We start from the raw sequence: 24,403 nt of genomic DNA, 5'->3' as shown, positions 1-24,403 counted from the left end.
TCTGTCTGTATGTATGTAACGCTCCATAGCTCGGGCGTTTTACGACAGATTTTAGACTTTTTGGTCTTAAAAATTAAACAAAAAATATGCGGTGCGACCAGAACAAAAATAATTCCATTAACTTAATTAGTTTTCCCGTAATTAACGAAAAACTGTTAAAATAATTGTTTTACGACTAGTGGCATCTGGCGGTGGCGACTACAACTTTTTCACCTTAGGTTTAAATTCCAGTTTCCACTACATGTGTAAGCTTGTCATTTACTAAACGTGTTCCTTTCCTTTTCGTCGAATATTTGTTATTGAAATATATTCGTAATGTATGGTTAAACATGAGAAAAAAAATATTACAAATATATGCCGCCCAAATAAATCCCCACCAGATGTCCATAGCATCGCCGTGATGGCGCAATCTTTGATGACCCAACCATGACGCAATAACCAGATTTGTATTTAAGATAGAAAAGCAAGCTTATGAGCTCGCCGCGAAGGGATAGTCGTAAGCCAGTTGAAAACTGCCTTACAGGAATAATTCAGGGCCTATTGTTAAGTCGGACTTATTCACGATTCACACTTTTCTTCACAGACTTTTTGGTCTTAAAACGGGATTTTCCCGTCACAGTTCAATATCCTTGCAAGTTATTTACGTTTAGTTTGCTCAACTCATATATTCCTATTTTAACAAATAAAGTTCAATAATTGAATTTAAAAATAACCATCTTTTAGACAAATAACTGCAAAAACATGAATGCAAATCTGGTTATTGCGTCATGGTTGGGACATCAATTATTGCGCCATTACGGCGATGATATGGACATCTGGTGGTGATTAATTTAGACCTAAATTGCAAAAGTTGTAGTCGCAACCGCCAGATGTCCCTAGTCGTAAAACAATTATTTTAGCAGTTTTTCATTAATTAGGCTACGGGAAAACTAATTAAAAAAATTGTATCTTTTTTGTTCTGGTCGCACCGCATATTTTTTGTCTAATTTTTAAGACCAAAAAGTCCGAAATCTGTCGTAAAACGCCCGAGCTATGGAGCGGGACATACAGACAGACAGACAGACAGACAAAGTGACATGGTTTTTATTTTTCTGCGTATGCGATTATTAGACGGACTGGCGGTCTTGGGGATTTTCATATCGGTTTAATTAATATTCCTGCCTACCCTACCTATTATCGAATTGTAATATTTACGTTTGTCAAACGAAATAGGTAGGGCCCAACGATAATGAGTTTTTTCAGCCGCTTGTTGGACAGCTAGACGAGGTTATCACGGCTCAATCAGAAACCATTTTAACGAACTTGGTTCCGTTCAAAAATCTGCTGCCCAAACAAACCACGTCATTTTATCGCTACAGTGGCTCGCTGACTACTCCCATCTGCAACGAGATCGTAATTTGGACGGTTTTTGACAACCCGTCTTTGATAGAAATCAAAAAAGATAGAAAAGCAAGCTTATCAGCTCGCCGAATGGATAGTCGTAAGCCAGTTGAAAACTGTCTTAAATGACAAATTCAGGGCCTATTTTTTATTCAAAAGTGACGTGGAGAAGTTGAGTGACAAAGGCAGACGAAAAGCGAATTTGTGAGACAGCAAAACAGTAACAAAATCAAACAAATTTATTCTGGGTTTTTTCAAACCATTGATCTTGTGTAGCCTGACACAGCATATTTAGCCGTCTTTCTTCCATCTTCCTAGCAAATAACCCATCACCAGTCGAAATTTTCAATGCTCTTTGATAGTCAAATGGCAAGACGGCCAAATCACTAATGTGTCGTACCCTAGAAAGAGCGACGAAAGTCAGGCCGGCGGTTTCTTTGGGACCGATGTCTACAACAGTTTTGCCTAGAGTTTCTCCTTGAGATTTCCATACGGTCATCGCATAAGCCAGGCGAAGGGGAAACTGAATCCGGACGGCTCTCGTGTCATCAGACCGTATGGATATGGCCGGGATTGGTATACAGTTGTGAGTTGAAATGCCTTTATTCATGGTTGTAGAGAAGAATTGAGGACCGGTATAATCAGGCCATCTAACAACGATGAAATCAGGCAGATCAACATTGGGCTGTTTGGAATAGACGATATCAACCACGGTACCTCTGGCACCATTAGTGAGACCCACAGCCGTGTTGATGTTGGATGTTAATGTTACTTGGGCTCCGATCGCAAGGTACAGTTCAACTTCAAGCCCTCGAAACTGATCAGATGGCTTTGACTTGCCACTTGAAGGCAGATTTACCGACCGTAGTAGGGTGATTGGCATTTGAAGTTGTGGTAGTTTGAAGTAATTTCTGCGATTTACAGCTTCGTTGGTGGCAAACAAGTAGGTCGCATCTTCAAAATCAGTGCCAAAGTTGGCAATGGCTTCCGGATTCCTTGCTTGAAGGAATTTCCACTGGTCTATGGAACAGTTTCCCTCTCTCAAAGAGTTGAGTGTGTCCAGGAATGTTTGCTGGTCAATGTCGCCATCTTCTACTTGTTGTCGTCGAACTTCTGTCAACTTGATGACGGATTGGAAAGCCAAGTAAGCGGCCCGACCCTCGTTGGCAAACGGTGCTGTTGATTGGGAATAGAGGGAAGGAGCAGCCACAGGAGGAAGCTGAGCTGGATCTCCAACCAAAATAACAGTCAGCCCACCACAAAAAAGGTTGTTGCCTTTGGCTTCACGAAGACGAGCGTCAATTTTTCCAAGCATGGTCAAACTCAACATTGAATATTCGTCAATTATGATAATTTTAACATGACGAAATTTCTCTTGAAGAGCTGCCAGTTTCGCTCCATTAAGAGGGCCAAACTTTGTGCCTTGGCCTTTTTCTACTGGAATTTGAAATATCTTGTGCAAAGTTTCACCGCGGATGAGATGGGCAGCTTTCGCGGTGTAGGCCGAACGGACGATATGTTCTTTAGGGACAGCACTGGAAATTGCTGAAATAGTGAAGGTTTTGCCAGTACCAGCTGTGCCATTGACGATCAATAACAACTGTTTCCGAGATTGCAGAGCCTCAACAACCATATCGAACCACATTCGTTGTGAACGATTCAGTTGACTGGGACTGACAAACGGTAAATCTGTAGAATCAGTGCCGAGATCTCTTCCGTTGGTTAGATGATTAACCACCCAAGTGCTTCCACAGGCCAATTCATGTGGAGTGTAATGAAGCTGAAGACTAGTCAGCCAAGGGAAAGAACGGTCAATCACAGGTAGATCAGAACGAACTTCTTGTTCGCCAACAGGTCGCATACCGACCGCTTGCTGCCATTCAAGTTGATTAAAGTTGTCGTTTTCAATGTTGTCTTCTTCCTGGAGGTCATCAGCTGCCTGATCTAATCGACTTTGTAATTCTTCGTCTAAGTTGAAATATTGACGCAGTTCCTGAGCTGCAGTCAATCGAAAGTCTTGCCATTGGCGTACGACAAGGTTGTCATCCAAAAGCATTGGAATAGATGATTCCGTCCATGGGAAAAACTTGATTAGCGAATATCGGCAGAACAGATGGTAGGTAGCTGACGTAGGAGAATTTCGATGCACCGGGAATGTCAAAACAATGGTCTTGTCCGGCTTGGGATTATTTCTAAGATTCCCTTTGACGACAGTGAAGTGACGACAAAACTCGATAAAATTGGGTTGATCAAGATTCCAATTGGGGTAGGTGTTTTGTTCAATGTAAACATGACGTTTGGCAAAGTAGGTAAGCAGAGTTGGTCGAGTTTCCAACTCACCAGTCGTTGGATTTCTGTAGACTTCGTTAACAGTCAGGTCCAAAGAAACGTTGACGTAATTGAAGGATGATACACAGTGGTGGCCGGAAGACAAAATGCGCGACGCTTCACCTTTCCCAATGTCACGATGGCCAATGGAACGAATTATTGAGGAGCGAAAAGCGCAGCCAGCATTATCTGTGACATCAGCCTTGTTGATAATCGTTTTGATCACTTGCTGTAAAGTGTTTCCAGATCGCTCTTGTTTGCTAGCATACTTGACCATGTAGTTCATTGCAGCGTGATGATCAAGAATGAGCTGAAGATCTACATTGGCACACCAATGTTCCAACATTGATCTGTTGTGAACATTCATGTACTTGTCGTTTCTTTTGAGAACAATTTTAGCACGAACAGAGTCTGTGTTTCCGATTTTTTCAAAAACTATTCTCGATTCACTAACTAGATCAACAGGAAAGTGAAAACGACATTTGCCATCCTTCGATTTACAGTAACCGTCTGGTCGACAGACGTGACGTTGAACACAGTTTGCCAATCTTTCGTAAAAGTCGTCCATGGCTGCTCCATCGTTCAGAATTGACGAGACATTGCTTGAACACGGATGGGGAACTGGTACTTCAGCATTGAACGGGTTGACTGGATCAGACCGAGTATTACAGGCACACAACAGAGTATCGGCATACTTTAGAACCTTGAGTTCTGCAAGAATGCCGGTTTCAACAAGATCTTGCTTTTCTAGGACGTCTTGTTCGCTAAGGTTTGCTGTGTACTGTGGATCAGCTAGTTTTTGCGCCATAAGTCGGCCAGCATAGACTTTAATCACTAGGTCGGCAATCCCCGGGTCGTTTTTGAGCTTTACAACACCGTGGGCATGAATGGCTGTTCTTGATTGCCACTCGAAACGATACCAAAACCATTCGTGATCCAAGACACCACCGAAAAAATGCTTCATAAAAAGACGTAATTTTTCGGAAAAGTACCAGTCTGCTAGATGTAAATTTGCATTTGTACTCTGGTAGCGAAGTTTTGGTTCAGCTGCACCGTTGGGCATGAGACGATGGAGGTCGTACCAGTGATTGTCAGCAAAGCTAACAGTAAAAAAAGCCGTGCCAAGACCTTTCTGTTGCATTATAGCCTCTAATTCTCTCCGACGCTTGCTCCAGTAGGCGTCACTGCCAGTGACATTGGCTGTATAGGAGTACATTTTGCTGATGACCGAGTCAAGTTGACCGTTGGCAGCCATAGCCTTAAGTTCCTCCATAGACAATGCAGCTTCTTCGGGATTTTGTCTCAGAAAAACGGAACACTGCCCAAGGGCTCGATGGCGTCGTATGCGATCAACCGACCAAAAACAGAAGCGCTCATGTTCAGCAAACGGAAAATACAAATACCCGTTTGGATGAGATTCGTCGGGTTCCTTTGTACAATCAATCTCGGCATATTTCATTAAGTGGTTAGAAGCAACGAGTTCGGATAGGTCTTGTCTGCGACCTTTCTTTGTTGGGTCAGCTTGCCCAAGAGGAAACAACTTGATGAAAGCCAGAGATGCAAGACCAGACATGACCTCAAATTCGTTGATAGGCTCAGTTGAAATTGTTGGCCAATTAATCGGATCGAGCGCATTTAATATTTCATTTTGTTGAGGAGGCCTGATGTTGTTTGAAATGACGAAAGCGACATCAGGAGGTTGTGGCTGATCAAGAATGTCTTCTGGTGGAACATCCCTTGTCATGGCTCCTTCGTCAGTGACATTCAATTCATCGTTGTCGCTGTCCATCGTCGGAATATTTAACATAGGTCCATCTTCGGGCAGCAAATCACAGTTGGTCTGGCTAAAAGTGATGCGATGTGAAGCAAAGCCGGGATGGTTCTGAATGAGAAATCGGCCAACTGCTTCAACACGTTTACGGCAAACTTTGAATTCGGCACAGGTGTTGTCCACACCTCTCCTTCTTATGACAAGGCACGGAAGTTGCTCTGCTGTGAGAGGAATCTCTCTGATGAATCCGGCTACGTCTTGTTTGAAATTTGCCACGTAGCCACGAGAAACATGTCCACCAGAAGGTAGCCGGAAGACAGACATGATGGAAGTTACTGGCGAGAGAAGCATTTCTTCGAGAGGAGTAAGTTCCCGAATGTGCTTCTGAATTGCTAGTGGAATAGATGAAAAATCACGCACCATATCATTTTGAATGCCAAAAGGGTTGAATTCCGTAAGTTTCTTGCAACGGCAGCAAATGTAGGGATCGACAATTGCATCTCTTGTTGGCCACAATTCTCGACAGTGGAGGCAATGCTGCTGATTTAATTGATGCAATTCAGAATGGAATTTTTTCATATGCATGTCGACGAAAGGTTGCTTATGAAGCGGTCCATTGACGGAAGCATCAAAAGCATCTAGATATTCTTCTTTGGAGATTTGACGGGTTTCCCTAGATCGTCGCTGAATACTTGCATTACTTTGTCGCCTATCGGTAGCTTCATCTTGGGTTTCGTTGGATATAGTGGCGGCAAATCGAGCAGCGCAAGCAGCAAGTCTAGCAGCAGTTTGTTGAGGACACTCGGCTTCTCTGGTGAATGTATGCCTCAGAGCATCTTCAGCACGGCGATTAACAGTCTGTTGTTCAGACTCGGCTGATCGTGCTGCAGCATTCCTGACAGCATTTGCTTCAAGTCGAGCACACCGCTGTTCTTCAGACTCGGTTGATCGTGCTGCAACATTTCTAGTAGCATTTGCTTCAAGTCGAGCACAAAGCTGTACTTCAGACTCGACTGATCGTGCTGAAGCATTCCTGACAGCATTTGCTTCAAGTCGAGCACACCGCTGTACTTCAGACTCGGCTGATCTCGCTGCAGCATTCCTGACAGCATTTGCTTCAAGTCGAGCAAACCGCTGTTCTTCAGATTCCGTTGCTCTACGTTTGCCTTGCCTAGCTGCAAGTTCATCCTTTCGTTTTCTCTTAGAAGACATTTTGACGTTCGATAATCTGGGAATAGATTTGACTCTTGCTTTTGGTATGGTAAAAAAACAATCAGGCAGAAACGGTAATATTTTTGTGTGGTAAAAACAGTCTGGCAGAAATGGTGTGTGTTTGGCACCCTTTAAAATCAATTTGTTTTATTGTATGGTAAAAACAATCGATATTCTGGGAATAGAAATCATCAAAGTGATGGAGCAATGTGATTTCTTGTTTTCTTTGTGTGGTAAAAAAACAATCAGGCAGAAACGGTATTTTTGTGTGGTAAAAACAGTCTGACAGAAACGGTGTGTGTTTGGCACCCTTTAAAATCAATTTGTTTTATTGTATGGTAAAAACAATCGATATTCTGGGAATAGAAATCATCAAAGTGATGGAGCAATGTGATTTCTTGTTTTCTTTGTGTGGTAGAAAAAACAATCAGGCAGAAACGGTGTTTTTGTGTGGTAAAAACAGTCTGACAGAAACGATGTGTGTTTGGCACCCTTTAAAATCACCTAGGGTCTAAGCGCCCTTATATAACTTCGTATCAACATTTCCCTTTCGCGACTAAAATCCTATGGGATTTTTCATTCACAGTTCAATATCCTTGCAAGTTATTTACGTTTAGTTTACTAAACTCAAATGTTCCTATTTTTACAAATAAAGTTCAATAATTGAATTTAAAAATAACCATCGTTTAGTTTAATTACTACAAAACATAAATGCAATCTGCTTGTTGCGTAATGGTTGGGACATCACAAATTGCGTCATCACGGCGATGCTATGGACATCTGGTGGTGATTTATTTCGACCTAAAGTGAAAAAATTGTAGTCGCCACCGCCAGATGTCACTAGTCATTAATCAATTATTTTAACAGTTTTTCATTAATTACGGGAGAACTAATTAAGTAAATGAAATTATTTTTTTTCTGGTCGCACCGCATATTTTTTGTCTAATTTTTAAGACCAAAAAGTCTGAAATGTGTCGTAAAAAGCCCGAGCTATGGAGCGTTACATACATACATACATACAGACAAAGTGACATGGCTTTTTTTTTTCTGCGTATGCGATTATTAGCTTCGCCCTTCGGGCGCCCTTCGGGCTCCATAGCTCGGGCGTTTTACGACACATTTCAGACTTTTTGGTCTTAAAAATTAGACAAAAAATATGCGGTGCGACCAGAACAAAAATAATTTCATTTACTTAATTAGTTCTCCTGTAATTAATGAAAAACTTCTAAAATAATTGCTTAACGACTAGTGACATCTGGCGGTTGCGACTACAACTTTTTCACTTTCACATAAAATCACCACCAGATGTTATTTATGTTTTGTAGTTATTTGACTAAATGATGGTTATTTTTAAATTCAATTATTGAACTTTATGTGTAAAAATTAGAAAATATGAGTTGATCAAACCAAACGTAAATAACTTGCAAGGATATTGAACTGTGTCAGAAAAATCCCGTTTTAAGACCAAAAAGTCTGTGAAAAAAAGCGTGAATTGTGAATAAGTCCGACTTAATCATAGGCCCTGAATTTGGAATTTAAGACAGTTTTCAACTGGCTTACGATTATCCCTTCGCGGCGAGCTGATAAGCTTGCTTTTCTATCTTAATCGCATACGCAGAAAAATAAAAACCATGTCACTTTGTATGTATGTGTGTGTGTAACGCTCCATAACTCGTGCGTTTTACGACACATTTCAGACTTTTTGGTCTTAAAAATTACACAAAAAATATGCGGTGCGACCAGAACAAAAATAATTTCATTTACTTAATTAGTTCTCCTGTAATTAATGAAAAACTGTTAAAATAATTGTTTTACGACTAGTGGCATCTGGCGGTTGCGACTACAACTTTTTCATTCTAAGATTTAAAAAATCACCACCAGATGTCTATAGCATTGCCGTGATGACGCAATCTTTGATGACCCTACCTTGACGCAACAACCAGATTTGCATTTTTGTTTTGTAGTTATTTGACTAAAAGATCGTTATTTTAAAATTCAATTATCCATATATAATAAAAGAACAAGCTTTTGGGGGAGGAGCCTGTGTCTGTGTCAACAATGTGTCAACACAGGCTCCTCCCCCAAAAGATTTTTGGGGAGGAGCCTGTGCCTGTCACGAACATTTTGGGGGAGGAGCCTGTGTCTGTCACGGACATTTGGGGGAGGAGCTTATTCATGTCGCAATGCGATCGCTGTGATTGGTCAGTCTCAAATCACCACCAGATGTCTATAGCATCGCCGTGATGACGCAATCTTTGGTGACGCAACAACCAGCATCACCACCAGATGTCAGCATCGCCGTAATGACGAAATCTATAGTCACTGGGCAGATTTCCCACGATAAAATCTATTACGGGCAGATGATTAAGCTACAGGAAAGCGAATAGAAAAAGAGTCCAACTTTACGCTAGACAAAAGTTCCCCGGATTTGAACGGGGCTCAGGTTGCTCGTTGAACTATATGTGTGAAAATTGGAAAATATGAGTTGATCAAACTAAACGTAAATAACTTGCAAGGATATTTAACTGTGTCAGAAACATCCCGTTTAAAGACCAAAAAGTCTGTGAAGAAAAAGAGTGAATTGTGAATAAAAATACTTAATCCAAAAATAAAAGAGTGAATTGTGAATAAGTCCGACTTAACAATAGGCCCTGAATTTGTCATTTAAGACAGTTTTCAACTGGCTTACGACTATCCCTTCGCGGCGAGCTGATAAGCTTGCTTTTCTATCTTAATCGCATACGCAGAAAAAAAAAGCCATGTCACTTTGTCTGTCTGTATGTATGTAACGCTCCATAGCTCGGGCGTTTTACGACAGATTTTAGACTTTTTGGTCTTAAAAATTAAACAAAAAATATGCGGTGCGACCAGAACAAAAATAATTCCATTAACTTAATTAGTTTTCCCGTAATTAACGAAAAACTGTTAAAATAATTGTTTTACGACTAGTGGCATCTGGCGGTGGCGACTACAACTTTTTCACCTTAGGTTTAAATTCCAGTTTCCACTACATGTGTAAGCTTGTCATTTACTAAACGTGTTCCTTTCCTTTTCGTCGAATATTTGTTATTGAAATATATTCGTAATGTATGGTTAAACATGAGAAAAAAAATATTACAAATATATGCCGCCCAAATAAATCCCCACCAGATGTCCATAGCATCGCCGTGATGGCGCAATCTTTGATGACCCAACCATGACGCAATAACCAGATTTGTATTTAAGATAGAAAAGCAAGCTTATGAGCTCGCCGCGAAGGGATAGTCGTAAGCCAGTTGAAAACTGCCTTACAGGAATAATTCAGGGCCTATTGTTAAGTCGGACTTATTCACGATTCACACTTTTCTTCACAGACTTTTTGGTCTTAAAACGGGATTTTCCCGTCACAGTTCAATATCCTTGCAAGTTATTTACGTTTAGTTTGCTCAACTCATATATTCCTATTTTAACAAATAAAGTTCAATAATTGAATTTAAAAATAACCATCTTTTAGACAAATAACTGCAAAAACATGAATGCAAATCTGGTTATTGCGTCATGGTTGGGACATCAATTATTGCGCCATTACGGCGATGATATGGACATCTGGTGGTGATTAATTTAGACCTAAATTGCAAAAGTTGTAGTCGCAACCGCCAGATGTCCCTAGTCGTAAAACAATTATTTTAGCAGTTTTTCATTAATTAGGCTACGGGAAAACTAATTAAAAAAATTGTATCTTTTTTGTTCTGGTCGCACCGCATATTTTTTGTCTAATTTTTAAGACCAAAAAGTCCGAAATCTGTCGTAAAACGCCCGAGCTATGGAGCGGGACATACAGACAGACAGACAGACAGACAAAGTGACATGGTTTTTATTTTTCTGCGTATGCGATTATTAGACGGACTGGCGGTCTTGGGGATTTTCATATCGGTTTAATTAATATTCCTGCCTACCCTACCTATTATCGAATTGTAATATTTACGTTTGTCAAACGAAATAGGTAGGGCCCAACGATAATGAGTTTTTTCAGCCGCTTGTTGGACAGCTAGACGAGGTTATCACGGCTCAATCAGAAACCATTTTAACGAACTTGGTTCCGTTCAAAAATCTGCTGCCCAAACAAACCACGTCATTTTATCGCTACAGTGGCTCGCTGACTACTCCCATCTGCAACGAGATCGTAATTTGGACGGTTTTTGACAACCCGTCTTTGATAGAAATCAAAAAAGATAGAAAAGCAAGCTTATCAGCTCGCCGAATGGATAGTCGTAAGCCAGTTGAAAACTGTCTTAAATGACAAATTCAGGGCCTATTTTTTATTCAAAAGTGACGTGGAGAAGTTGAGTGACAAAGGCAGACGAAAAGCGAATTTGTGAGACAGCAAAACAGTAACAAAATCAAACAAATTTATTCTGGGTTTTTTCAAACCATTGATCTTGTGTAGCCTGACACAGCATATTTAGCCGTCTTTCTTCCATCTTCCTAGCAAATAACCCATCACCAGTCGAAATTTTCAATGCTCTTTGATAGTCAAATGGCAAGACGGCCAAATCACTAATGTGTCGTACCCTAGAAAGAGCGACGAAAGTCAGGCCGGCGGTTTCTTTGGGACCGATGTCTACAACAGTTTTGCCTAGAGTTTCTCCTTGAGATTTCCATACGGTCATCGCATAAGCCAGGCGAAGGGGAAACTGAATCCGGACGGCTCTCGTGTCATCAGACCGTATGGATATGGCCGGGATTGGTATACAGTTGTGAGTTGAAATGCCTTTATTCATGGTTGTAGAGAAGAATTGAGGACCGGTATAATCAGGCCATCTAACAACGATGAAATCAGGCAGATCAACATTGGGCTGTTTGGAATAGACGATATCAACCACGGTACCTCTGGCACCATTAGTGAGACCCACAGCCGTGTTGATGTTGGATGTTAATGTTACTTGGGCTCCGATCGCAAGGTACAGTTCAACTTCAAGCCCTCGAAAATGATCAGATGGCTTTGACTTGCCACTTGAAGGCAGATTTACCGACCGTAGTAGGGTGATTGGCATTTGAAGTTGTGGTAGTTTGAAGTAATTTCTGCGATTTACAGCTTCGTTGGTGGCAAACAAGTAGGTCGCATCTTCAAAATCAGTGCCAAAGTTGGCAATGGCTTCCGGATTCCTTGCTTGAAGGAATTTCCACTGGTCTATGGAACAGTTTCCCTCTCTCAAAGAGTTGAGTGTGTCCAGGAATGTTTGCTGGTCAATGTCGCCATCTTCTACTTGTTGTCGTCGAACTTCTGTCAACTTGATGACGGATTGGAAAGCCAAGTAAGCGGCCCGACCCTCGTTGGCAAACGGTGCTGTTGATTGGGAATAGAGGGAAGGAGCAGCCACAGGAGGAAGCTGAGCTGGATCTCCAACCAAAATAACAGTCAGCCCACCACAAAAAAGGTTGTTGCCTTTGGCTTCACGAAGACGAGCGTCAATTTTTCCAAGCATGGTCAAACTCAACATTGAATATTCGTCAATTATGATAATTTTAACATGACGAAATTTCTCTTGAAGAGCTGCCAGTTTCGCTCCATTAAGAGGGCCAAACTTTGTGCCTTGGCCTTTTTCTACTGGAATTTGAAATATCTTGTGCAAAGTTTCACCGCGGATGAGATGGGCAGCTTTCGCGGTGTAGGCCGAACGGACGATATGTTCTTTAGGGACAGCACTGGAAATTGCTGAAATAGTGAAGGTTTTGCCAGTACCAGCTGTGCCATTGACGATCAATAACAACTGTTTCCGAGATTGCAGAGCCTCAACAACCATATCGAACCACATTCGTTGTGAACGATTCAGTTGACTGGGACTGACAAACGGTAAATCTGTAGAATCAGTGCCGAGATCTCTTCCGTTGGTTAGATGATTAACCACCCAAGTGCTTCCACAGGCCAATTCATGTGGAGTGTAATGAAGCTGAAGACTAGTCAGCCAAGGGAAAGAACGGTCAATCACAGGTAGATCAGAACGAACTTCTTGTTCGCCAACAGGTCGCATACCGACCGCTTGCTGCCATTCAAGTTGATTAAAGTTGTCGTTTTCAATGTTGTCTTCTTCCTGGAGGTCATCAGCTGCCTGATCTAATCGACTTTGTAATTCTTCGTCTAAGTTGAAATATTGACGCAGTTCCTGAGCTGCAGTCAATCGAAAGTCTTGCCATTGGCGTACGACAAGGTTGTCATCCAAAAGCATTGGAATAGATGATTCCGTCCATGGGAAAAACTTGATTAGCGAATATCGGCAGAACAGATGGTAGGTAGCTGACGTAGGAGAATTTCGATGCACCGGGAATGTCAAAACAATGGTCTTGTCCGGCTTGGGATTATTTCTAAGATTCCCTTTGACGACAGTGAAGTGACGACAAAACTCGATAAAATTGGGTTGATCAAGATTCCAATTGGGGTAGGTGTTTTGTTCAATGTAAACATGACGTTTGGCAAAGTAGGTAAGCAGAGTTGGTCGAGTTTCCAACTCACCAGTCGTTGGATTTCTGTAGACTTCGTTAACAGTCAGGTCCAAAGAAACGTTGACGTAATTGAAGGATGATACACAGTGGTGGCCGGAAGACAAAATGCGCGACGCTTCACCTTTCCCAATGTCACGATGGCCAATGGAACGAATTATTGAGGAGCGAAAAGCGCAGCCAGCATTATCTGTGACATCAGCCTTGTTGATAATCGTTTTGATCACTTGCTGTAAAGTGTTTCCAGATCGCTCTTGTTTGCTAGCATACTTGACCATGTAGTTCATTGCAGCGTGATGATCAAGAATGAGCTGAAGATCTACATTGGCACACCAATGTTCCAACATTGATCTGTTGTGAACATTCATGTACTTGTCGTTTCTTTTGAGAACAATTTTAGCACGAACAGAGTCTGTGTTTCCGATTTTTTCAAAAACTATTCTCGATTCACTAACTAGATCAACAGGAAAGTGAAAACGACATTTGCCATCCTTCGATTTACAGTAACCGTCTGGTCGACAGACGTGACGTTGAACACAGTTTGCCAATCTTTCGTAAAAGTCGTCCATGGCTGCTCCATCGTTCAGAATTGACGAGACATTGCTTGAACACGGATGGGGAACTGGTACTTCAGCATTGAACGGGTTGACTGGATCAGACCGAGTATTACAGGCACACAACAGAGTATCGGCATACTTTAGAACCTTGAGTTCTGCAAGAATGCCGGTTTCAACAAGATCTTGCTTTTCTAGGACGTCTTGTTCGCTAAGGTTTGCTGTGTACTGTGGATCAGCTAGTTTTTGCGCCATAAGTCGGCCAGCATAGACTTTAATCACTAGGTCGGCAATCCCCGGGTCGTTTTTGAGCTTTACAACACCGTGGGCATGAATGGCTGTTCTTGATTGCCACTCGAAACGATACCAAAACCATTCGTGATCCAAGACACCACCGAAAAAATGCTTCATAAAAAGACGTAATTTTTCGGAAAAGTACCAGTCTGCTAGATGTAAATTTGCATTTGTACTCTGGTAGCGAAGTTTTGGTTCAGCTGCACCGTTGGGCATGAGACGATGGAGGTCGTACCAGTGATTGTCAGCAAAGCTAACAGTAAAAAAAGCCGTGCCAAGACCTTTCTGTTGCATTATAGCCTCTAATTCTCTCCGACGCTTGCTCCAGTAGGCGTCACTGCCAGTGACATTGGCTGTATAGGAGTACATTTTGCTGATGACCGAGTCAAGTTGACCGTTGGCAGCCATAGCCTTAAGTTCCTCCATAGACAATGCAGCTTCTTCGGGATTTTGTCTCAGAAAAACGGAACACTGCCCAAGGGCTCGATGGCGTCGTATGCGATCAACCGACCAAAAACAGAAGCGCTCATGTTCAGCAAACGGAAAATACAAATACCCGTTTGGATGAGATTCGTCGGGTTCCTTTGTACAATCAATCTCGGCATATTTCATTAAGTGGTTAGAAGCAACGAGTTCGGATAGGTCTTGTCTGCGACCTTTCTTTGTTGGGTCAGCTTGCCCAAGAGGAAACAACTTGATGAAAGCCAGAGATGCAAGACCAGACATGACCTCAAATTCGTTGATAGGCTCAGTTGAAATTGTTGGCCAATTAATCGGATCGAGCGCATTTAATATTTCATTTTGTTGAGGAGGCCTGATGTTGTTTGAAATGACGAAAGCGACATCAGGAGGTTGTGGCTGATCAAGAATGTCTTCTGGTGGAACATCCCTTGTCATGGCTCCTTCGTCAGTGACATTCAATTCATCGTTGTCGCTGTCCATCGTCGGAATATTTAACATAGGTCCATCTTCGGGCAGCAAATCACAGTTGGTCTGGCTAAAAGTGATGCGATGTGAAGCAAAGCCGGGATGGTTCTGAATGAGAAATCGGCCAACTGCTTCAACACGTTTACGGCAAACTTTGAATTCGGCACAGGTGTTGTCCACACCTCTCCTTCTTATGACAAGGCACGGAAGTTGCTCTGCTGTGAGAGGAATCTCTCTGATGAATCCGGCTACGTCTTGTTTGAAATTTGCCACGTAGCCACGAGAAACATGTCCACCAGAAGGTAGCCGGAAGACAGACATGATGGAAGTTACTGGCGAGAGAAGCATTTCTTCGAGAGGAGTAAGTTCCCGAATGTGCTTCTGAATTGCTAGTGGAATAGATGAAAAATCACGCACCATATCATTTTGAATGCCAAAAGGGTTGAATTCCGTAAGTTTCTTGCAACGGCAGCAAATGTAGGGATCGACAATTGCATCTCTTGTTGGCCACAATTCTCGACAGTGGAGGCAATGCTGCTGATTTAATTGATGCAATTCAGAATGGAATTTTTTCATATGCATGTCGACGAAAGGTTGCTTATGAAGCGGTCCATTGACGGAAGCATCAAAAGCATCTAGATATTCTTCTTTGGAGATTTGACGGGTTTCCCTAGATCGTCGCTGAATACTTGCATTACTTTGTCGCCTATCGGTAGCTTCATCTTGGGTTTCGTTGGATATAGTGGCGGCAAATCGAGCAGCGCAAGCAGCAAGTCTAGCAGCAGTTTGTTGAGGACACTCGGCTTCTCTGGTGAATGTATGCCTCAGAGCATCTTCAGCACGGCGATTAACAGTCTGTTGTTCAGACTCGGCTGATCGTGCTGCAGCATTCCTGACAGCATTTGCTTCAAGTCGAGCACACCGCTGTTCTTCAGACTCGGTTGATCGTGCTGCAACATTTCTAGTAGCATTTGCTTCAAGTCGAGCACAAAGCTGTACTTCAGACTCGACTGATCGTGCTGAAGCATTCCTGACAGCATTTGCTTCAAGTCGAGCACACCGCTGTACTTCAGACTCGGCTGATCTCGCTGCAGCATTCCTGACAGCATTTGCTTCAAGTCGAGCAAACCGCTGTTCTTCAGATTCCGTTGCTCTACGTTTGCCTTGCCTAGCTGCAAGTTCATCCTTTCGTTTTCTCTTAGAAGACATTTTGACGTTCGATAATCTGGGAATAGATTTGACTCTTGCTTTTGGTATGGTAAAAAAACAATCAGGCAGAAACGGTAATATTTTTGTGTGGTAAAAACAGTCTGGCAGAAATGGTGTGTGTTTGGCACCCTTTAAAATCAATTTGTTTTATTGTATGGTAAAAACAATCGATATTCTGGGAATAGAAATCATCAAAGTGATGGAGCAATGTGATTTCTTGTTTTCTTTGTGTGGTAAAAAAACAATCAGGCAGAAACGGTATTTTTGTGTGGTAAAAACAGTCTGACAGAAACGGTGTGTGTTTGGCACCCTTTAAAATCAATTTGTTTTATTGTATGGTAAAAACAATCGATATTCTGGGAATAGAAATCATCAAAGTGATGGAGCAATGTGATTTCTTGTTTTCTTTGTGTGGTAGAAAAAACAATCAGGCAGAAACGGTGTTTTTGTGTGGTAAAAACAGTCTGACAGAAACGATGTGTGTTTGGCACCCTTTAAAATCACCTAGGGTCTAAGCGCCCTTATATAACTTCGTATCAACATTTCCCTTTCGCGACTAAAATCCTATGGGATTTTTCATTCACAGTTCAATATCCTTGCAAGTTATTTACGTTTAGTTTACTAAACTCAAATGTTCCTATTTTTACAAATAAAGTTCAATAATTGAATTTTAAAATAACCATCGTTTAGTTTAATTACTACAAAACATAAATGCAATCTGCTTGTTGCGTAATGGTTGGGACATCACAAATTGCGTCATCACGGCGATGCTATGGACATCTGGTGGTGATTTATTTCGACCTAAAGTGAAAAAATTGTAGTCGCCACCGCCAGATGTCACTAGTCATTAATCAATTATTTTAACAGTTTTTCATTAATTACGGGAGAACTAATTAAGTAAATGAAATTATTTTTTTTCTGGTCGCACCGCATATTTTTTGTCTAATTTTTAAGACCAAAAAGTCTGAAATGTGTCGTAAAAAGCCCGAGCTATGGAGCGTTACATACATACATACATACAGACAAAGTGACATGGCTTTTTTTTTTCTGCGTATGCGATTATTAGCTTCGCCCTTCGGGCGCCCTTCGGGCTCCATAGCTCGGGCGTTTTACGACACATTTCAGACTTTTTGGTCTTAAAAATTAGACAAAAAATATGCGGTGCGACCAGAACAAAAATAATTTCATTTACTTAATTAGTTCTCCTGTAATTAATGAAAAACTTCTAAAATAATTGCTTAACGACTAGTGACATCTGGCGGTTGCGACTACAACTTTTTCACTTTCACATAAAATCACCACCAGATGTTATTTATGTTTTGTAGTTATTTGACTAAATGATGGTTATTTTTAAATTCAATTATTGAACTTTATGTGTAAAAATTGGAAAAATGAGTTGATCAAACCAAACGTAAATAACTTGCAAGGATATTGAACTGTGTCAGAAAAATCCCGTTTTAAGACCAAAAAGTCTGTGAAAAAAAGCGTGAATTGTGAATAAGTCCGACTTAATCATAGGCCCTGAATTTGGAATTTAAGACAGTTTTCAACTGGCTTACGATTATCCCTTCGCGGCGAGCTGATAAGCTTGCTTTTCTATCTTAATCGCATACGCAGAAAAATAAAAACCATGTCACTTTGTATGTATGTGTGTGTGTAACGCTCCATAACTCGTGCGTTTTACGACACATTTCAGACTTTTTGGTCTTAAAAATTACACAAAAAATATGCGGTGCGACCAGAACAAAAATAATTTCATTTACTTAATTAGTTCTCCTGTAATTAATGAAAAACTGTTAAAATAATTGTTTTACGACTAGTGGCATCTGGCGGTTGCGACTACAACTTTTTCATTCTAAGATTTAAAAAATCACCACCAGATGTCTATAGCATTGCCGTGATGACGCAATCTTTGATGACCCTACCTTGACGCAACAACCAGATTTGCATTTTTGTTTTGTAGTTATTTGACTAAAAGATCGTTATTTTAAAATTCAATTATCCATATATAATAAAAGAACAAGCTTTTGGGGGAGGAGCCTGTGTCTGTGTCAACAATGTGTCAACACAGGCTCCTCCCCCAAAAGCTTTTTGGGGAGGAGCCTGTGCCTGTCACGAACATTTTGGGGGAGGAGCCTGTGTCTGTCACGGACATTTGGGGGAGGAGCTTATTCATGTCGCAATGCGATCGCTGTGATTGGTCAGTCTCAAATCACCACCAGATGTCTATAGCATCGCCGTGATGACGCAATCTTTGGTGACGCAACAACCAGCATCACCACCAGATGTCAGCATCGCCATAATGACGAAATCTATAGTCACTGGGCAGATTTCCCACGATAAAATCTATTACGGGCAGATGATTAAGCTACAGGAAAGCGAATAGAAAAAGAGTCCAACTTTACGCTAGACAAAAGTTCCCCGGATTTGAACGGGGCTCAGGTTGCTCGTTGAACTATATGTGTGAAAATTGGAAAATATGAGTTGATCAAACTAAACGTAAATAACTTGCAAGGATATTTAACTGTGTCAGAAACATCCCGTTTAAAGACCAAAAAGTCTGTGAAGAAAAAGAGTGAATTGTGAATAAAAATACTTAATCCAAAAATAAAAGAGTGAATTGTGAATAAGTCCGACTTAACAATAGGCCCTGAATTTGTCATTTAAGACAGTTTTCAACTGGCTTACGACTATTCCTTCGCGGCGAGCTGATAAGCTTGCTTTTCTATCTTAATCGCATACGCAGAAAAAAAAAGCCATGTCACTTTGTCTGTCTGTATGTATGTAACGCTCCATAGCTCGGGCGTTTTACGACAGATTTTAGACTTTTTGGTCTTAAAAATTAAACAAAAAATATGCGGTGCGACCAGAACAAAAATAATTCCATTAACTTAATTAGTTTTCCCGTAATTAACGAAAAACTGTTAAAATAATTGTTTTACGACTAGTGGCATCTGGCGGTGGCGACTACAACTTTTTCACCTTAGGTTTAAATTCCAGTTTCCACTACATGTGTAAGCTTGTCATTTACTAAACGTGTTCCTTTCCTTTTCGTCGAATATTTGTTATTGAAATATATTCGTAATGTATGGTTAAACATGAGAAAAAAAATATTACAAATATATGCCGCCCAAATAAATCCCCACCAGATGTCCATAGCATCGCCGTGATGGCGCAATCTTTGATGACCCAACCATGACGCAATAACCAGATTTGTATTTAAGATAGAAAAGCAAGCTTATGAGCTCGCCGCGAAGGGATAGTCGTAAGCCAGTTGAAAACTGCCTTACAGGAATAATTCAGGGCCTATTGTTAAGTCGGACTTATTCACGATTCACACTTTTCTTCACAGACTTTTTGGTCTTAAAACGGGATTTTCCCGTCACAGTTCAATATCCTTGCAAGTTATTTACGTTTAGTTTGCTCAACTCATATATTCCTATTTTAACAAATAAAGTTCAATAATTGAATTTAAAAATAACCATCTTTTAGACAAATAACTGCAAAAACATGAATGCAAATCTGGTTATTGCGTCATGGTTGGGACATCAATTATTGCGCCATTACGGCGATGATATGGACATCTGGTGGTGATTAATTTAGACCTAAATTGCAAAAGTTGTAGTCGCAACCGCCAGATGTCCCTAGTCGTAAAACAATTATTTTAGCAGTTTTTCATTAATTAGGCTACGGGAAAACTAATTAAAAAAATTGTATCTTTTTTGTTCTGGTCGCACCGCATATTTTTTGTCTAATTTTTAAGACCAAAAAGTCCGAAATCTGTCGTAAAACGCCCGAGCTATGGAGCGGGACATACAGACAGACAGACAGACAGACAAAGTGACATGGTTTTTATTTTTCTGCGTATGCGATTATTAGACGGACTGGCGGTCTTGGGGATTTTCATATCGGTTTAATTAATATTCCTGCCTACCCTACCTATTATCGAATTGTAATATTTACGTTTGTCAAACGAAATAGGTAGGGCCCAACGATAATGAGTTTTTTCAGCCGCTTGTTGGACAGCTAGACGAGGTTATCACGGCTCAATCAGAAACCATTTTAACGAACTTGGTTCCGTTCAAAAATCTGCTGCCCAAACAAACCACGTCATTTTATCGCTACAGTGGCTCGCTGACTACTCCCATCTGCAACGAGATCGTAATTTGGACGGTTTTTGACAACCCGATTCAGATTTCTGAGAAACAGGTGTGATAGAGACTTACCTTTAACAGCACCGCACAGATTGAAACCTGACATTTGCATGTTTTTCGTCACAGTTGGCTAAATTCAGGAAACTTGAAGATAATACAGCCAAGAGCCTAGTGGATAATTTCCGGCCTGCACAGCAGTTGAACGGCCGGATTAAATTTTATCGGTCTTTCACCGGATGCGAAATCCCTCGATCGTGGCCCATCACTTCGACACCATTCCTGGATGCGTTCACATGGACCACTTGCCTAATCAATTTTACCTTCTCGCCGTGGCAGTAAACAAAACGAACATTTTTATCGATATTAGAGCACACCGTCTTATAGATGAGGCGTATAGATTGCCATTATTTAAAAAAGAAATTATAAACTTATAACTTATATATGTATGGAATCTTCTAGCTCATTCAATAAATAGAACATCACATTTTGGTCTTTTATTGTTTTATAGAAAAAAGTACGGACTACCGACGCTGTATTCCAGTATATAAGAAGAAACTCCCTGTCATATGATTAAATTTTTGTTAATTTTCTTGCTAAGGACTTTAGAAAATTTGAATATTATCCAACCATTTAAAAAAAATTGCTGATTTCACCGATTAATAGAAAGTGAAACGCATTTAATTCAGGGCAGGGAAATCGGTTAACCCATGCGTAGGCCTACCTTTGGTCCAAGTGTTATAATAATATTTTTTAAATTATTATTTGAATGGCGAGGTGCATTCAGTGAATAATCACAGACACGATTTGTCCTGGGGAATGTCTTTGAGGTAGAAAGATGTTGAATTGACCGAGTTGAGAAACAAATTCACTAATATCTGTCGGTGAAACTTGCGCACGGTTTGGTAACTTTCCAACACAAATAGATCAGTTAATACTTTTATTAATTGACAAAGCCACACTGATATTTATATTTCTATTGATAAGTGATAACTGCCAAACGATAGTTGGAAGAACGTCAAGCGTTGACAAGTGAAAACTAGTCCGCAAACAACAAACGGGTGATCACCCGTCCATATAAAAAAAAAATGTGGAACTTGCCGCCGGGGGATTTTAGGAGGATAGTTTCCCAGCTGCGAGTGATGTCAATGCCCGGCAGAAATCGTCGATCAAGTGTGCGACCGTTGATCAAGTTCCCGGAATCATCAAGGGTACAGCCTATCATCGAGGAACTGAGATCGCGGTGGCTGTCGATCAAGTGTTTCTGCCGGGACATTTCAATTGTCATATTATGTACTACAGGCCTATATAGGCCTACTTTGATTACTTTCTCTCAAGTCTCTAGGTTAAACGGATATAGGCCAAAGATGAAAATTCTCCATATTTTTCCTTTTTCTTGCAACTTGGTTTTACCCTTTTAATTTTTCATATAATTGACCTACACCCTCGGGCAATAAAAAGAGAGGGAAGGGAACACGCCAACCAATCTTCGAGGAACTTTTCTACTCGTGACTTTGTACGCATCTGCGTGCGTGAAACTGGTTAGTTTTGTTTTGTTTTTGTTTTGTCGATCGTAAGAATTTTTGGAACGAGTTCGAACCAACAAGTTACAGAGTCTACGTGACGAGTAAACTTTAAAACGAATCTCTCTTCCACAAATAGCCAAATAAAGATTTATTATAGTCTGAACACATGTACAATACAATACCGGCTTGACACACATGCTCCTTTTTTGGCAATTAAAGTATTTAAATCGTACCGTCGTAAATTCAGGTACAATGTTCTACTGCTACAGGTATTTCAGCTTGACATTAGCACAATTAAGGGCTCAAACGAGCGTGGCGGAAGCAGAAGCAGGGTGTACACATTGCGAAATGGATCAACTCAATTCTCCCTCGATTTTGAAAATTGAAGGCGCCTTTTAGTGACATTCGCCCCACTTAATTTTACAGCCGAGGGAGATGTTGCAATGGGCGACCGAAGTTCCGCATTCGTTGTAAAGGGAACAGCACAAGCCCGGCGCACACGATCCACTTGCCGGCCCGCATTCGTCGGCCCGTGCTTGACGAAAAACAGGATTCCAAACGCCGTTTCCATTAGGTCGAGCCTCTGTAATTAAAAAAAGAAAACAAAACCTTTTTTAAAATTTATTCTATCAACGTTAGAAGGCGGATGAAAACATGTGCGCGTCGTCATACATTTTGAACGATTAACTTGATATAAAGGAACAGTCTGATTGGGACTGTAAATAATATAAAAAGAAGACGCAATTTTGGTTTTACCTGTGGAGATGATGGCAGAGAACGTCAACAGCAAAATAACTGCAGTAACAGCTGGCTTCATTGTTTGTGGGTTTTGGAGCTGTTGAACTTACAGTGTGCGTAGAAATAGAACTGAACTGATTCCCTAGCTGATCAGAAGGTTTTATACACAAGCGGCCACTTTTGTACCATCCCATGGTTTCTGGGCAAATTGAAAAGCAGCCAATCAGGTGGCACCTGCTTGTAAGAACCGGTTGTTGTCGATCTATCGAGTTTCTGATCAAAATATGTTAAAAGTGCATGAACTAACGGAGACGAAAACAATTATTGCTAAGTTTGTTGCTAACATACCCTCTGGCATTTTGTCAAGTCTGTCTTAAGTCCAACTGCAAATCAGGTTCTTGCAACTCGACAGTTGTACTAAAAAAAAGCAAACTATTGCTCAAATAGCCAATTTTGAAGCCAATTACGGTCTGCGTCAATCAACTTTTTATTTTCGAAAAAGGGGGAGTCCCTTTTTTAAAAAAAGGATGTGAATGTGATCCGCTCAAAACTCACTTGTCCTCGAGGAATACTTTTTAAATGGCAATATCCTCTTGGAATTCAATTAAAAAAACTCACTGTGGGAATTCTAAAAAAAGGAAAGGAAAGATGCTATTTTTTACGTGTGCAGCTGCAATGCTAAATCACCTACTGTCATGTGCTAGGGTGTAGAGAGGGGACTTCAGTTCCTGGAACTTGTACGCTTGTAGTAATTCCATGTAGTGTTGTTTCTTTCCATCTGGCGGAACTGTGGTTAGTCATTCTATATACTACCTGAAACTTGGCTGATTTTATTACACTACTCCTTTTTTAAAAGTTGAGTTTTGGATTGAAATGCGCTCGTATTTTTCTAATGATCGTCCTTGACATCTGCGATTGCTCAGATTAAGATGCTGCAAAAAGAATAAAAAGGTTTTCATTCGTCTCGAGTTATCCGCCGCGAATTTCTGCGTGAGGCTAGCATTGAGTGTGACGACGTGACGACTAACGTAAATGCGTGTAAATTTTACGATTCCAGATGCGGTCCTTTTGATTAATATTCATCGTATATAATTTAAATATGCAAAGTGCCGTTGTAATGTTTATTATTTAGATTAATACGATAACATCTCGGTTGTCGCACGCGCTTGAATTTGATCCCCAAATTTTTTGCAAAAGGAAAAACTCATTTTGATGTAAAACTGTAAAACTTCGAACACGATTAAATTGCTTCGGGTAATTGCACTTTCCAGTGTTACGTTTCAGCCTTCGTTTCTCAGAATATGCGGTCTCACAATAACTGGGTTTACAAGATGATTATTCAAAGTATAGTCGGTCTACTATTTCTAATTGCAAATTCCGAGAAAGAATCAAAATCCTTTCCATAGAAAAAGAAAAGTTTGTTTGGAATTCAAGACGAGTAATGGGCGTGGTTAAAATGAACTTCCAAAACCTTTTTCTTAATCAAAATCCAAACATGTACAAAAATAGACCTTCTGGTGCAAAATTTACTCACTGTTTAACCGCTGAAGCGAAACGAGTCATGCTATTAGTATTTTCCTGCACATGCACATGTGGTTGGAATTTACAGGAAAATTGAGCATACTTTTTAGTTGCTAGGCGAAAGGCTGTGGTAGAAATCCTTAAACTTGTCCAAGTTGTTTTTGGATGCGCGACGGTATCGATCGAAGATATATTTACACAAAACATCACTATTGAAATAAGATAGAAAAGCAAGCTTATCATCTCGCAACGAAGGGATAGTCGTGAGCCAGTTGAAAACTGTCTTAAATGACAAAATCAGGGCCTGTGATTAAG

The 24,403-nt window shown here is 40.7% G+C and overlaps 3 protein-coding genes and 1 long non-coding RNA gene across 5 annotated transcripts; 1 reads left to right on the top strand and 3 right to left on the bottom strand.

Annotated features, from left to right (window-relative positions):
- Positions 1 to 1,609: 1,609 nt before the first annotated feature.
- LOC124337784 lies at positions 1,610 to 6,510 on the bottom strand. The gene is made up of 4 exons (XM_046791805.1): positions 6,405 to 6,510; positions 5,816 to 6,363; positions 4,210 to 4,666; positions 1,610 to 4,026 (listed from the first exon to the last, which is right to left on the bottom strand). The coding sequence occupies exons 1-4, from the start codon at positions 6,508 to 6,510 to the stop codon at positions 1,610 to 1,612; spliced, it is 3,528 nt and encodes a 1,175-aa protein (XP_046647761.1).
- Positions 6,511 to 11,070: 4,560 nt separating this feature from the next.
- LOC124337783 lies at positions 11,071 to 15,971 on the bottom strand. Its single transcript, XM_046791804.1, has 4 exons — positions 15,866 to 15,971; positions 15,277 to 15,824; positions 13,671 to 14,127; positions 11,071 to 13,487 (listed from the first exon to the last, which is right to left on the bottom strand). Exons 1-4 carry the CDS (start codon positions 15,969 to 15,971, stop codon positions 11,071 to 11,073), a joined length of 3,528 nt encoding a protein of 1,175 aa, XP_046647760.1.
- Positions 15,972 to 20,018: 4,047 nt separating this feature from the next.
- On the top strand, positions 20,019 to 20,782 carry LOC124337781 (carbonic anhydrase 14-like). The gene is made up of 3 exons (XM_046791803.1): positions 20,019 to 20,063; positions 20,134 to 20,361; positions 20,433 to 20,782. Exons 1-3 carry the CDS (start codon positions 20,019 to 20,021, stop codon positions 20,643 to 20,645), a joined length of 486 nt encoding a protein of 161 aa, XP_046647759.1. The 3' UTR covers positions 20,646 to 20,782.
- A 1,174-nt stretch (positions 20,783 to 21,956) lies between these two features.
- On the bottom strand, positions 21,957 to 22,936 carry LOC124338363. Of its 2 annotated transcripts, XR_006917719.1 has the most exons (3): positions 22,916 to 22,936; positions 22,586 to 22,840; positions 21,957 to 22,412 (listed from the first exon to the last, which is right to left on the bottom strand). It is a non-coding gene; the product is annotated as an uncharacterized LOC124338363 (long non-coding RNA). The 2 variants fall into 2 exon arrangements; XR_006917718.1 differs by having other exon boundaries at positions 22,586 to 22,930.
- Between the last annotated feature and the right edge of the window lie 1,467 nt (positions 22,937 to 24,403).

This window comes from Daphnia pulicaria, chromosome 4 (genome assembly GCF_021234035.1).
Source record: "Daphnia pulicaria isolate SC F1-1A chromosome 4, SC_F0-13Bv2, whole genome shotgun sequence".
Lineage (NCBI taxonomy): Eukaryota > Metazoa > Arthropoda > Branchiopoda > Diplostraca > Daphniidae > Daphnia > Daphnia pulicaria.
The sequence above is the reverse complement of the archived record's forward strand: the minus strand, read 5'-3'. Positions and strand labels throughout refer to the sequence as shown.

Bases quoted from the DNA above. Each gene is read 5' to 3' on its own strand.
- LOC124337784 (XM_046791805.1), bottom strand. From the start codon at position 6,510: ATGCTTCAGCACGATCAGTCGAGTCTGAAGTACAGCTTTGTGCTCGAC. The intron at 4,667-5,815 runs GTAACTTCCATC...CTTTTTATGAAG, and splicing joins AAGAAATGCTTCTCTCGCCA to CATTTTTTCGGTGGTGTCTT. The intron at 4,027-4,209 runs GTAAATCGAAGG...GTGCCAATGTAG, and splicing joins CTGTCGACCAGACGGTTACT to ATCTTCAGCTCATTCTTGAT.
- LOC124337783 (XM_046791804.1), bottom strand. From the start codon at position 15,971: ATGCTTCAGCACGATCAGTCGAGTCTGAAGTACAGCTTTGTGCTCGAC. The intron at 14,128-15,276 runs GTAACTTCCATC...CTTTTTATGAAG, and splicing joins AAGAAATGCTTCTCTCGCCA to CATTTTTTCGGTGGTGTCTT. The intron at 13,488-13,670 runs GTAAATCGAAGG...GTGCCAATGTAG, and splicing joins CTGTCGACCAGACGGTTACT to ATCTTCAGCTCATTCTTGAT.
- LOC124337781 (XM_046791803.1), top strand. From the start codon at position 20,019: ATGCGATTATTAGACGGACTGGCGGTCTTGGGGATTTTCATATCG. The intron at 20,064-20,133 runs GTTTAATTAATA...CAAACGAAATAG, and splicing joins TCTTGGGGATTTTCATATCG to GTAGGGCCCAACGATAATGA. The intron at 20,362-20,432 runs GTGTGATAGAGA...TTTTCGTCACAG, and splicing joins TTCAGATTTCTGAGAAACAG to TTGGCTAAATTCAGGAAACT.